Source organism: Euprymna scolopes, chromosome 2, assembly GCF_053919585.1.
Source record: "Euprymna scolopes isolate OS-2025 chromosome 2, ASM5391958v1, whole genome shotgun sequence".
In the NCBI taxonomy this organism is placed as follows: domain Eukaryota; kingdom Metazoa; phylum Mollusca; class Cephalopoda; order Sepiida; family Sepiolidae; genus Euprymna; species Euprymna scolopes.
This window is the reverse complement of record NC_136483.1, coordinates 160,319,076-160,334,218: the sequence shown is the minus strand read 5'-3', so window position 1 is coordinate 160,334,218 and position 15,143 is coordinate 160,319,076. Positions and strand designations below refer to the sequence as shown.

The 15,143-nt window shown below is 27.5% G+C and overlaps 1 protein-coding gene across 1 annotated transcript in view; it reads right to left on the bottom strand.

Moving 5' to 3' along the window:
• The window catches only part of LOC145297853 (coiled-coil and C2 domain-containing protein 2A-like), a 220,229-nt gene that overhangs the window by 90,946 nt on the left and 114,140 nt on the right, over positions 1-15,143 (bottom strand). Inside the window, exons 21-22 of the mRNA XM_080144180.1 lie at positions 8,011-8,103; positions 3,029-3,113 (exon numbers count right to left, since the gene is read on the bottom strand). Coding sequence (XP_080000306.1) covers positions 3,029-3,113; positions 8,011-8,103 — 178 coding nt within the window. The remainder of the gene's footprint in view (positions 1-3,028; positions 3,114-8,010; positions 8,104-15,143) is intronic.

Here is a 15,143-nt window from a genome sequence, read left to right as displayed (position 1 = left end):
ACATGTGTCTCTCTCTTCTCTCCATGTTATCACTAACCCTTTACTAATACAGGCCACATAATACAACAGATGAGACTCTCTTAAGCCGTGGTAGGCACTCTGTCTAGTGATGCCGTCACAATAAAAAATACCCTTGCTAGCCCTGGCAAAGTATTAAGTATCCAGCTACCGACAAGATTTGAATTACACTACAAACTCGTGCAGTGAGTTCAATCTCGGCTACGGCCACACTGGATGGATTTAAAATTTTAGGAAAACAAGCAAACATTTTTTTTTTTTTTAATATTTAAACATTAATTATTTAAATATTAATTATTTAAACACTTTGAATTTTTTTGAATTATTTACTTTGAATTATTAAATTATTTAAACACTTTGAAGGAAATTATAGCGCTTATTAAATTATAGCACTTTAATTAGGTCAACATAGAAACACTAATAATTAATATCAGAATAGATTCTACACTTTGAATTATTTATTCACAAAAAATATAAATACAATTTCTTTTATTGTTTTTCACGGGAGTCACCACTTATCAAGACTCAAAGGCCACTCGAGGATAAGGGTTAATAAATATAAGGTGATGGTGTAAGTTGGGTAAAATTTGATTATTTAAGGGGACGGTTCAACAAGAACTTGTTTACACTGGTCTTAAAGGCTACGAGATATTGTAGTCAGCCAGGAAGCAGGCCAGCAGAACAATGTTCCATGGGCAGACAGTTTTACAATTAAGAGACCAAGGAACTGCAATTAAGAAGAAAGAAAATAAAATTGCTTTCAGTTGTGGTAACAAGACGAGTACTTGCTTTGAGTGTCTTACAAAGTGGAATGGAAGATTGGGGCTCAGTCGAGTACCTTCCACAGAAATAATGATAGATTAGAACAAGATTAGCAACATATGTGATAAAGAGGTCATAGAAAGCAGGAGAGATCGAATTGTTAAGTGAATTTTGTATTCTGTTGAAGTAAGAAAGAATGCCCTAAGTGGCACCTCCCTAGATGTGACAGCAGTACTCCATTTTAAGATGTATCTGACCCTTATATAACTAGAAGACTGCATTAGAAGTGAGATATTTTTTGGAGTAACAGGTTAAAGTAGTTTGCTTGAAGCATTCTTTAATGTGCATATAAGAAAAAATTTAAGTTAAGGCTGAACAATGCAAAGATATGACAGATAGGTTCAAACTGACACAACTTAAGATATAATGGTGGAACCTGCTATGCAGTTTCACTTTTATTGATCCAATTCATGTGTATATGTATAACCATACATATACACATGTTTTTTTTGTTTTTTTATGCATTATTTTATATGCAAGATGTTCTTACTTGTATCAGGTGGTCAAGTGGCATGTCGGTGATGTTATATTTCGGAATGTCTTCCCTTTGTCAAGCGTGTGTTCAACTTTCAAATGTGCATGCTGGATTTTATTGTAAATGGAGAAGGTTCGCAAAAATTGGAAAATAATTTATGTTTCAGATGCATAATTTATTAATATCGAACATGTGTTGTTACCGATATTACTAACAGTTTTTTTTTTTTTTTTTTTTAATATTAATATTTAACCTTAATTACTTTGTATTATTAATTAGTCTTTATTCGATGATTTTATTTACTTTTTGTTCTGCAGTTCTCTTAGGATCATTAGGCGTTTTCATATTTTTTCTTTTATATTTTTTACTATTATTATCGGCGTATTTTAATATTCAATATTATTTACGATTTTTTTTTTTTTTTGAGTGGTGAAAAGTGTGCAATTATTTCTCTAACAACCTTGGCAACAGATTGCATACAGGATCATTGAGATCTGGAGTGAAAGTAAGTTGGAGTTTATGAAAATAAAGATCGTCCTCAAGGAGAGATCTATTCATTTGAAAAAGGGTATAACAAAGGCCTGAGCATTGGCAGTGAAAGGAGTGAAGCTTGATTTAAAGATATTAAAAGCAACAAAAACAAAACACACACACTTTCATCCCTCCTATTGCACCACATACTCAAGATCAAAGGAGAGAGAATTAGCAAGATCTTGCTCATCGATGCTCTTCAAAGTGCTGCCACAGACAGCTGTGTCATCTGCACAAATCTCAACAAATGATCTCAGAATATGAGTTGGAAAATCATTTATAAAAAAATATTTTTACACAATGGTTAGAAAATAAAAATACATAATTTGTATGAATCCGCAACTTAAAATATTTTTATGCGCTCTATTCTATTGTCTGTACTCAGTTTCTGAATTCATTTCAGAATCAGGTACTCACAGGAGAGACACATGAAGGTTGCTAACATCCATAGAAAAATTAAAAGCTATCAATCCAACAGAACTCAAATATGGCATCCTGAATTATTACTTCAATGCTGAGATCCACTTCACTAGCACCACCTCCCACAAAAATGAAGAAATTGTTTCGATATATTTTCTATATTGTTCTCATGGTGCATTGGATAAAGGTGTTCAGCACAATAACTTGTGAGTGAGAGTTTTTGATAGGTAGAAGGTTCAATTCTTACTACCAGCAATATTAATTAAGAATAAAATGAAATTTACTTACTTCAAAATTCTACTCACTAGAATGAATGGCTGATAGAACAAGATAAATTCAAATAAAGGGTTCAATTTGAAATTGTGTATGCATTCCAGGATTAAATATAAAAATTCCAGAGTTCAAAAAGATGCATGTGAAGATGATGGGAAGTTACATCGGCTGAAACGTTGTAAGATAAGAACTGAATAATTCAGTTTCTTTTATTTTGTCCTTTAGTCCTTACGTTCCATGAGGAAAGTTTCAAACAAAAGGGAAGAATTGCTGCTTTTTTTTAGGTTGGAATTTATCCATATAATACTAATTGTTGGTTAAACTTTGACCTTGAAGTAGCATTATTTTTATTTTTTAAAGTCCGTATGTCAAATAGCTTCACGCCTTGTCTCAAGTTATTTCTATAAAAAAGTAATCATAATAATCAATCTGTATCTAAAAAAAACTCCGGAACATATAATCTTTCTACCTTTTTTTTCTTTTACTTACCTGGAGTGTGACACTTTCTGGCCACTGAACAATTTTCAGATTGTAGATTTGTCCAAAAGTTACCTTGAAATCTTGTGTCAAAGGCCTTTAGAAAATAAAGAATGGATTACATTCAAACAATATAAGCTTCAAATAGGGTATTCATTATGCTTATATAAACAAAAATAACCCTAAAAAATGTAATATAGCTGATGTGAAGTGAAGCTTGAGAGAAGTTTGATAAATCTGATATGAATATAAGATGGAAAATTAATTATTAAAGAAAACTTACACCTATAATATAAATCTCACCTGTCTGTTTAAATGTATGAATGTATATCTTGCAAAAACTTTTAACAGAGGGGACGAATCCTGACAAGATCAGTATCATATTGAAGCTGGACGTCTTGGACAACAAATATCGAAAAATTGGTCAAAAACATTAATTCCTTCATCCTAAACTAGCCAGTTTTGTACAAGGAGGGGTCGATTTTTTGCGAGCCACTTTTGCAAGACAAAAACAAAAAATTCAACAAAAATAACCTTCTTAGTGACACTCAATATGGTTTCCGTTCTGCTAGATCTACAGCAGATGTCCTTACAGTTATATCGCATAGGATTAGCAAATCTCTCGACGGTGGCAATCTTTCTAGGGCAATTGCTCTTGACATATCTAAAGCCTTTGATAGGGTATGGCATAAAGGTTTACTTCATAAGATCGCTAGCTATGGTATAGCTGGAAAAGTCTTCTCAATTATTAAATCATTTCTTTCTGATAGGTTCATAAGAGTAGTAGTTGAGGGGCAAAAATCAGAAGCTCACAGTATTAATGCCGGTGTCCCTCAGGGATCCATCCTGGGCCCAACTCTTTTCCTGATCTACATTAATGATCTTCCAAATCATATCCTTACATCATTTGTAGACATTTATGCTGACGACACTACCATTTATGGTAGCACATCTAAGACAGTAAACGACCAAGTTCTCTCCAATTCTCTCTCCTCTGATCTTGAGCACGTAGTACAATGGGGAAAGAAGTGGCTGGTTACTTTTAATGCATCTAAAACCAAGCTTCTCTCTTTACATCATCAACATTCTAATCCACATTTGTCATCAATTAAAATGAATGGCTCTCGTCTTCAGGAGGCCTCAAGTTTTGACAAGCTTCTGGGCTTGACCATTACTCCTGATCTTAAATGGAACACGTATATCAAATCTGTTGCCAAGGCCGCTGGAAAAATGGTGGGATCTTTCTATCGATCCAGTAGATATCTCACTGCTGATGCTATTCTCTACCTATATAAGAGCCAGGTACGTCCAAGGATGGAATACTGTTGCCACATCTGGGCAGGAGCTGCTAGAAAGGACTTGTCCTGCCTTGATAGAGTTCAAAATAGACTTCGTAGCCTCGTAGGAGATGTCCTTTTCTCCTCCTTGCAACCTCTATCTCACAGAAGAGATGTTGCGAGTTTGTCTCTGATGTATCGTTATTTTCATGGAAAGTGTTCAACTGAGCTTCAATCTATGGTCCCCCCTCGCCAAACTTTCACAAGAAACACTCGTCTAGCTGTAAACAGTATCAATAATTTCCCCCACTCTTTATCTGTGCCTAAACCTAAACGTAGATTCCATGAACAAAGCTTCTTTCTTAGAACTGCACGCCTGTGGAATTGTCTTCCGTTTTCCTGCTTTCCGGCTGACTACAATATGGTTGTGTTCAAGTCTAAAGTAAATAAGTTCTTGATGAGCCGTTCCATATAAGTTATTAAATTTACCAAATTTTCATTACTAATGATTACTATATTGACCAATTTCTACTGTACACTCTTTAACCCTTATCCTTGAGTGGCCTCTGGGCCTTGATAATGTGGTGATGCCTATGTAAAAAAAAAAAAAAAAAAAAAAAAAAAAAGTTATCGTATCAGTTGGATTGACTTTGCCTAATTTTAATGTTCTGAACTTCTAGTCATGTCATGGAGCATTGGTAAGACATAAGATTTTCTTTCACTTTCTTTTCCATCTTCGCGTCACGGGTTCAAGCCTGCCTGCCTACAACCACTTTTTTTTTTTTTAAAACACCTCTCTTCACCCTGGCTGCCTACTGTTGCTTTGATTCCCTCCCGACACTAATCACTACTATCATTTTTTTTTTAACACCTCTGTCCACACGAGCTGCCAACTGCTGTGTTGATTCCTTACACCCGGGGTTCCTCACTACACCACATACACACTTGGGCAATGCCGAGTACCCCCAGTCCCCTACTACAACTTTTTTTTAACACCTCTCTCCACCCGGACTTCTGACTGTTATTTTAAACCCCCCCCCCTACACACACACCTCTCCACACCCAGGCAACGCCGGGTACCCCTGCTAGTCTATTATATAAATCTCACCTGTTTGTTTAAATGTAGGTATGTATGTATGTCTGCCTAAAACTTTCAACAGAGGCGACGGATTTTCACAAAATTGGTATTGCTTTAAAACTGGACCTTCGGACAACAAATATCGAAAAATTGGCTAAAAACATTAATTCCTTCACCCTCAACTGGGCACTTTTCTACAGGAAGGGATCGCTTTTTCAACGATATTTTCGAAAGTCATTGTCTCTTTTCTGTTGTCTAGCCTTAATTTAAACCTACATCACTTCCGGTTTGGCGATGGATGTGACAGCAACGATATCATTTTTCTTTTTTCATGTTCTTTTTCTCCTTCGTGATATGGGTTTGAGCCTGCTCACTACTTTTATTTTTTTTTTTTTTGTGCTCGCGTCACGGGTTCAAGCCTGCCTACTACAACTTTTTTGCTCAACACACACCTACAAACACCCAGGCAACGTCGGGCACCCAGACTAGTCTATAATATAAATCACACCTGTCTGTTTAAATGTATGTCTGTATGTATGTTTGTATGTCTTGCAAAAACTTTCGACAGAGGCAACAAATTTTCACGAGATGGGTATCGTTTTGAAGCTTGACCCTTTGGACGACAAATATCAAAAAATTGGCTAAAAACATTAACTCCTTCACCCTCAACTGGACACTTTTCTAGAAGGAGGGGTCACTTTTTTTACAGATATTTTTTTTTGCCTTTTTTTTTCACATTCTTTTCTTCTTTCGTGGTACGGGTTCGAGCCTGCCTGCCTACTACCACTTTCTTTTTTTTTTTTGCTCAACACACACCGCCTAACACCCGGGCTATGCCAGGCACCTAGGCTAGTCTATAAATAAATCTCACTTGTCTGTTTAAATGTATGTATGTATGTTTGTATATCTCATAAAATCTTTCAACTGAGGCCACAGATCCTGACAAGATCAGTATCATTTTGAAGCTGGACTCTCTGATGACAAATGTCAAAAAATTGGCCAAAAACATTAATTCCTTCACTTGAAACTGTTCAGTTTTGTACAAGGAGAGGTTGATTTTTTGCGAGACATTTTTGCAAGTCATTGTATCAGTTGAATTTACTTTGCCTAATTTTAACGTTCCGAACTTCCAGCCGTGTCATGGAGCATTGGTAAGACATCAGATTTTCTTTCAGTTTCTTTTCCGTCTTTGCATAACGAGTTCGAGCCTGCCTACTACAACTCTTTTTTTTTAACACCTCTCTTCACCCTGGCTGCCTACCATTGTTTTGATTCCCTCTCCACGCTACTACCCGGTTTTTTTTAACATCTCTCTCTACCAACTGTTATTTTGATTCCCCACAACCGGAGTTCCTTACTACACCATATACACACGCTCGGACAACGCCGATCACCCCCCCCCCCATACTACCAGATTTTTTTTATACCCCTCCCTCCCCACCCAATCAGCCTACTGTTGTTTTGATCCCTCTCCCCTCTACTACTACCACTTTTTTTAACACTTCTCTCTACCCAGACTTCCTGTTATTTTACCCGCCCCCCTCTCTAGGTACACAACTCTCAACACCTAGACAATGCCGAGTACCCCCACTACCACTAGTCTATTATATAAATCTCACCTGTCTGTTAAAATGTATTTATATATGTCTGCCTAAAACTTTCGACAGAGGCAACAGATTTTCACGAGATCATGCCTACTACCATTTTTTTTTTTTTTTTGCTCAACACACACCTCCAAACAGTTGGGCAACGCCGGGCATCTAGCCTAGTAAATAACTAAAGAGCGCTTATATTAGCAGGGGAGGTAATTAATTTTTTAAAACTATCAAAAGCTTAGGCTAATTTCGAAGTTTTTGAAATGGGCTTGCATACACTGAATCCGCAGAATACTTTTTTTTTCAGCTAAAAATTCCAAAGAAAAAAAAAACAATAACTATGAGTTATATGTTATATTCATTTTTGTTATTTGTTACCTTTGTTTTTTTTGTTTTTTTTACATGTGTGTCACCACTTATCAAGGCCCAGGAGCCACTCGGGGATAAGGGTTGTTTTGAGTTTAATAAATCCTTTTTTATGAGTTATTTCCCTTGTGTTTACTCCATATGTCACATGTAACAAAACAAACATGGCTGAAATCATTTTTTTCTTTGAATAATAGAAGTACATGTTTTATGTAATATTCCAGAAATATTTACCTAATTGTGATCTGATAATTAAATAGATAACATTGATTAGTGCCGAAATTGACAAAAAACAGTAAGTAGTTATCATTGTTTTTTTAATGAAAACTCCATTTTTCAGCTTTCGATACAATAACGAAGAAGTACCACTGATTTTTATGCTTTTAATTGTACTCAATAATTCTTCCTAATTTTTGGTGTAGATGCCTGTTTTTGCCTGATACGTAAATATATTAAAGTTTTCTTGTTAATTTATTTGGAACTGTGATTTTCACCTTTGCCCCATACTATATAAGCACTTCAATTTATAAAAACTGTTCAATACAATTACAGCATGTAAAACAGACAGTAAACCAAATACGATGATGATATCCCATAAACTGTGCTAATAACTAGTAGGCAAGCATTTCAATAAAAAAAAAAACAATAACGCATGAATTATAATAAAATTATACTAACTTGCTGTTTGTTCTCAGAACTTCTTTATTATTAAAAAGAATTTTCACAAAAATCTTGTATTTCAATACATCATCTTGCCGTCGCTGTTCATTTCTGAAATTAAAAAAAAACATTAATAAAGATAATATTTCTGAGACAAGATATTGGTGCCATTTATGGTACTTCTCCAGTTTATGATTCAATCTTTGACCACTTTGCATCAACATCTTCTGGTAGGTTACATAAACAACCACAAAATTAATTCAAAATCTGGCATTGTTCCTCTTTCCCAAATTAAGAATGGTTTTCTATTTTTACGCCATCATTGAACTGAGGGAAAAGGGAGGGGATTCCACATTAACCTAGTGTGTTGGAAATCATTTTTGGTTGTTAAAAATCTTTCTTGAGTTAATGAATTTTATGTTTTCATTGAAATTTATCATGTTCTGACAGTTGATTGGATAATCGCTTTGGCATTTTCCAGCAGATTACATAATCTTCCTGAAGATGCTGACACAAAGTTGCCAATGATTGAGTACAGTTTATTTCCTATTCATCTGGCATCATTTATGTCATAAAAACAGTGAAATTTTTTTTTTTAATCTTTTTATTTTGCACATCTGTTTACGAAGTATTCAGTACTTTACATTAACAATTGTGGATGGAGAAATATTTGAAAACACAAAAATTGATTTTGTTTTGTTTATTCATTTTGTGTCAAAATTTATGCATATTCACTGCTGTGTCTGATAGCTTATACAGGAAATACTGTTAATTTATACAAGAAATACTGTTAATTTATACAAGAAATATTGTTAATTTATACAAGAAATATTGTTAATTTATACAAGAAATATTGTTAATTTATACAAGAAATACTGTTAATTTATACAAGAAATACTGTTAATTTATACAGGATATATTGTTAATTTATACAAGAAATATTGTTAATTTATACAAGAAATATTGTTAATTTATACAAGAAATATTGTTAATTTATACAAGAAATAATGTTAATTTACACAAGAAATATTGTTAATTTATACAAGAAATACTGTTAATTTATACAAGAAATACTGTTAATTTATACAAGAAATATTGTTAATTTATACAAGAAATACTGTAAATTTATATAAGAAATATTGTTAATTTATACAGAAAATATTGTTAATTTATACAAGAAATATTGTTAATTTATACAAGAAATATTGTTAATTTATACAAGAAATACTGTTAATTTACACAAGAAATATTGTTAATTTATACAAGAAATATTGTTAATTTATACAAGAAATACTGTTAATTTATACAAGAAATATTGTTAATTTATACAAGAAATACTGTTAATTTATACAAGAAATATTGTTAATTTATACAAGAAATACTGTTAATTTATACAAGAAATACTGTTAATTTATACAAGAAATATTGTTAATTTATACAGGAAATATTGTTAATTTATACAAGAAATATTGTTAATTTATACAAGAAATATTGTTAATTTATACAAGAAATAATGTTAATTTACACAAGAAATATTGTTAATTTATACAAGAAATACTGTTTATTTATACAAGAAATATTGTTAATTTATACAAGAAATATTGTTAATTTATACAAGAAATACTGTTAATTTATACAAGAAATATTGTTAATTTATACAAGAAATACTGTTAATTTATACAAGAAATATTGTTAATATATACAAGAAATATTGTTAATATATACAAGAAATATTGTTAATTTATACAAGAAATATTGTTAATTTATACAAGAAATATTGTTAATTTATACAAGAAATAATGTTAATTTACACAAGAAATATTGTTAATTTATACAAGAAATACTGTTAATTTATACAAGAAATATTGTTAATTTATACAAGAAATATTGTTAATTTATACAAGAAATACTGTTAATTTATACAAGAAATACTGTTAATTTATACAAGAAATATTGTTAATTTATACAGGAAATATTGTTAATTTATACAAGAAATATTGTTAATTTATACAAGAAATACTGTTAATTTATACAAGAAATATTGTTAATTTATACAAGAAATATTGTTAATTTATACAAGAAATATTGTTAATTTACACAAGAAATATTGTTAATTTATACAAGAAATACTGTTAATTTATACAATAAATATTGTTAATTTATACAAGAAATATTGTTAATTTATACAAGAAATACTGTTAATTTATACAAGAAATATTGTTAATTTATACAAGAAATACTGTTAATTTATACAAGAAATATTGTTAATTTATACAAGAAATACTGTTAATTTATACAAGAAATATTGTTAATTTATACAAGAAATATTGTTAATTTATACAAGAAATATTGTTAATTTACACAAGAAATATTGTTAATTTATACAAGAAATACTGTTAATTTATACAATAAATATTGTTAATTTATACAAGAAATATTGTTAATTTATACAGGATATACTGTTAATTTATACAAGAAATATTGTTAATTTATACAAGAAATACTGTTAATTTATACAAGAAATATTGTTAATTTATACAAGAAATATTGTTAATTTATACAAGAAATACTGTTAATTTATACAAGAAATATTGTTAATTCATACAAGAAATATTGTTAATTTATACAAGAAATATTGTTAATTTATACAAGAAATACTGTTAATTTATACAGGAAATATTGTTAATTTATACAGGAAATATTGTTAATTTATACAGGAAATATTGTTAATTTATACAGGAAATATTGTTAATTTATACAGGAAATATTGTTAATTTATACAAGAAATATTGTTAATTTATACAAGAAATATTGTTAATTTATACAAGAAATATTGTTAATTTATACAAGAAATATTGTTAATTTATACAGGAAATATTGTTAATTTATACAAGAAATATTGTTAATTTATACAAGAAATATTGTTAATTTATACAAGAAATATTGTTAATTTATACAAGAAATATTGTTAATTTATACAAGAAATATTGTTAATTTATACAAGAAGTATTGTTAATTTATACAAGAAATATTGTTAATTTATACAAGAAATATTGTTAATTTATACAAGAAATATTGTTAATTTATACAAGAAATATTGTTAATTTATACAGGAAATATTGTTAATTTATACAGGAAATATTGTTAATTTATACAAGAAATATTGTTAATTTATACAAGAAATATTGTTAATTTATACAAGAAATATTGTTAATTTATACAAGAAATACTGTTAATTTATACAGGAAGTATTGTTAATTTATACAAGAAATATTGTTAATTTATACAAGAAATACTGTTAATTTATACAGGAAGTATTGTTAATTTATACAAGAAATATTGTTAATTTATACAGGAAATATTGTTAATTTATACAGGAAATATTGTTAATTTATACAAGAAATATTGTTAATTTATACAAGAAATACTGTTAATTTATACAAGAAATACTGTTAATTTATACAAGAAATATTGTAAATTTATACAAGAAATATTGTTAATTTATACAAGAAATATTGTTAATTTATACAAGAAATACTGTTAATTTATACAAGAAATACTGTTAATTTATACAAGAAATATTGTTAATTTATACAAGAAATATTGTTAATTTATACAAGAAATATTGTTAATTTATACAAGAAATACTGTTAATTTATACAAGAAATATTGTTAATTTATACAAGAAATACTGTTAATTTATACAAGAAATACTGTTAATTTATACAAGAAATATTGTTAATTTATACAAGAAATATTGTTAATTTATACAAGAAATATTGTTAATTTATACAAGAAATATTGTTAATTTATACAAGAAATATTGTTAATTTATACAAGAAATACTGTTAATTTATACAAGAAATACTGTTAATTTATACAAGAAATATTGTTAATTTATACAAGAAATATTGTTAATTTATACAAGAAATATTGTTAATTAATACAAGAAATACTGTTAATTTATACAAGAAATACTGTTAATTTATACAAGAAATATTGTTAATTTATACAAGAAATATTGTTAATTTATACAAGAAATACTGTTAATTTATACAAGAAATACTGTTAATTTATACAAGAAATATTGTTAATTTATACAAGAAATATTGTTAATTTATACAAGAAATACTGTTAATTTATACAAGAAATACTGTTAATTTATACAAGAAATATTGTTAATTTATACAAGAAATACTGTTAATTTATACAAGAAATACTGTTAATTTATACAAGAAATATTGTTAATTTATACAAGAAATATTGTTAATTTATACAAGAAATATTGTTAATTTATACAAGAAATATTGTTAATTTATACAAGAAATATTGTTAATTTATACAAGAAATACTGTTAATTTATACAAGAAATACTGTTAATTTATACAAGAAATATTGTTAATTTATACAAGAAATATTGTTAATTTATACAAGAAATACTGTTAATTTATACAAGAAATACTGTTAATTTATACAAGAAATACTGTTAATTTATACAAGAAATATTGTTAATTTATACAAGAAATATTGTTAATTTATACAAGAAATATTGTTAATTTATACAAGAAATATTGTTAATTTATACAAGAAATACTGTTAATTTATACAAGAAATACTGTTAATTTATACAAGAAATATTGTTAATTTATACAAGAAATACTGTTAATTTATACAAGAAATATTGTTAATTTATACAAGAAATACTGTTAATTTATACAAGAAATACTGTTAATTTATACAAGAAATATTGTTAATTTATACAGGAAATATTGTTAATTTATACAGGAAATATTGTTAATTTATACAAGAAATATTGTTAATTTATACAAGAAATATTGTTAATTTATACAAGAAATATTGTTAATTTATACAAGAAATACTGTTAATTTATACAGGAAGTATTGTTAATTTATACAAGAAATACTGTTAATTTATACAAGAAATATTGTTAATTTATACAAGAAATATTGTTAATTTATACAAGAAATATTGTTAATTTATACAGGAAATATTGTTAATTTATACAGGAAATATTGTTAATTTATACAAGAAATATTGTTAATTTATACAAGAAATACTGTTAATTTATACAAGAAATACTGTTAATTTATACAAGAAATATTGTAAATTTATACAAGAAATATTGTTAATTTATACAAGAAATATTGTTAATTTATACAAGAAATACTGTTAATTTATACAAGAAATACTGTTAATTTATACAAGAAATATTGTTAATTTATACAAGAAATATTGTTAATTTATACAAGAAATATTGTTAATTTATACAAGAAATACTGTTAATTTATACAAGAAATATTGTTAATTTATACAAGAAATACTGTTAATTTATACAAGAAATACTGTTAATTTATACAAGAAATATTGTTAATTTATACAAGAAATATTGTTAATTTATACAAGAAATATTGTTAATTTATACAAGAAATATTGTTAATTTATACAAGAAATATTGTTAATTTATACAAGAAATACTGTTAATTTATACAAGAAATACTGTTAATTTATACAAGAAATATTGTTAATTTATACAAGAAATATTGTTAATTTATACAAGAAATATTGTTAATTTATACAAGAAATACTGTTAATTTATACCAGAAATACTGTTAATTTATACAAGAAATATTGTTAATTTATACAAGAAATATTGTTAATTTATACAAGAAATACTGTTAATTTATACAAGAAATACTGTTAATTTATACAAGAAATATTGTTAATTTATACAAGAAATATTGTTAATTTATACAAGAAATACTGTTAATTTATACAAGAAATACTGTTAATTTATACAAGAAATATTGTTAATTTATACAAGAAATACTGTTAATTTATACAAGAAATACTGTTAATTTATACAAGAAACATTGTTAATTTATACAAGAAATATTGTTAATTTATACAAGAAATATTGTTAATTTATACAAGAAATATTGTTAATTTATACAAGAAATATTGTTAATTTATACAAGAAATACTGTTAATTTATACAAGAAATACTGTTAATTTATACAAGAAATATTGTTAATTTATACAAGAAATATTGTTAATTTATACAAGAAATACTGTTAATTTATACAAGAAATACTGTTAATTTATACAAGAAATACTGTTAATTTATACAAGAAATATTGTTAATTTATACAAGAAATATTGTTAATTTATACAAGAAATATTGTTAATTTATACAAGAAATATTGTTAATTTATACAAGAAATACTGTTAATTTATACAAGAAATATTGTTAATTTATACAAGAAATATTGTTAATTTATACAAGAAATACTGTTAATTTATACAAGAAATATTGTTAATTTATACAAGAAATACTGTTAATTTATACAAGAAATACTGTTAATTTATACAAGAAATATTGTTAATTTATACAAGAAATATTGTTAATTTATACAAGAAATATTGTTAATTTATACAAGAAATATTGTTAATTTATACAAGAAATACTGTTAATTTATACAAGAAATACTGTTAATTTATACAAGAAATACTGTTAATTTATACAAGAAATATTGTTAATTTATACAAGAAATACTGTTAATTTATACAGGAAGTACTATTCCATCTGGTTTTGTTTGATTTTAAAGCATATCAACCCTTTTACGTTGTTTAATGCCAACTCCAATCATTTTCAGAAATGTTTTCATGTGTCAAGTTCTTTATATCTTCATATATTTATTTATGTTCAGTCTCATTGTTTTAGAGGGGAAAATTGGTGTTTTGGCTTTGCAGGACATGATTGAACTTTGCAAAGAGAAAAATAAAAAACAAGAGCACCAATACATATAATTTCATTGGAATTCATTATTGAGATGAGTATTATTTATTAATTTATTTATTGCGGACTATTATCCTCATCTTTCTTAGTTGTATTATGAGTCAGGAGATTCGGAGTTCCTATCCTGTTGCGGTCACCACCTGATGAAGGCCAGAGCAATAGTTGGCCGAAACGTCGTGAAACAACAACTAAGAAAGATGAGGATAAAGTCCGCAATAAATAAATTAATAAGAGCATCAATGTTTGGTGCATTTGTCAGGAAGCCGATATCTTCAGGAAGCCTGATCTGGTAGCAGCAGTCTATCATTTTGTCATGAAGAAATCATTTTTACTT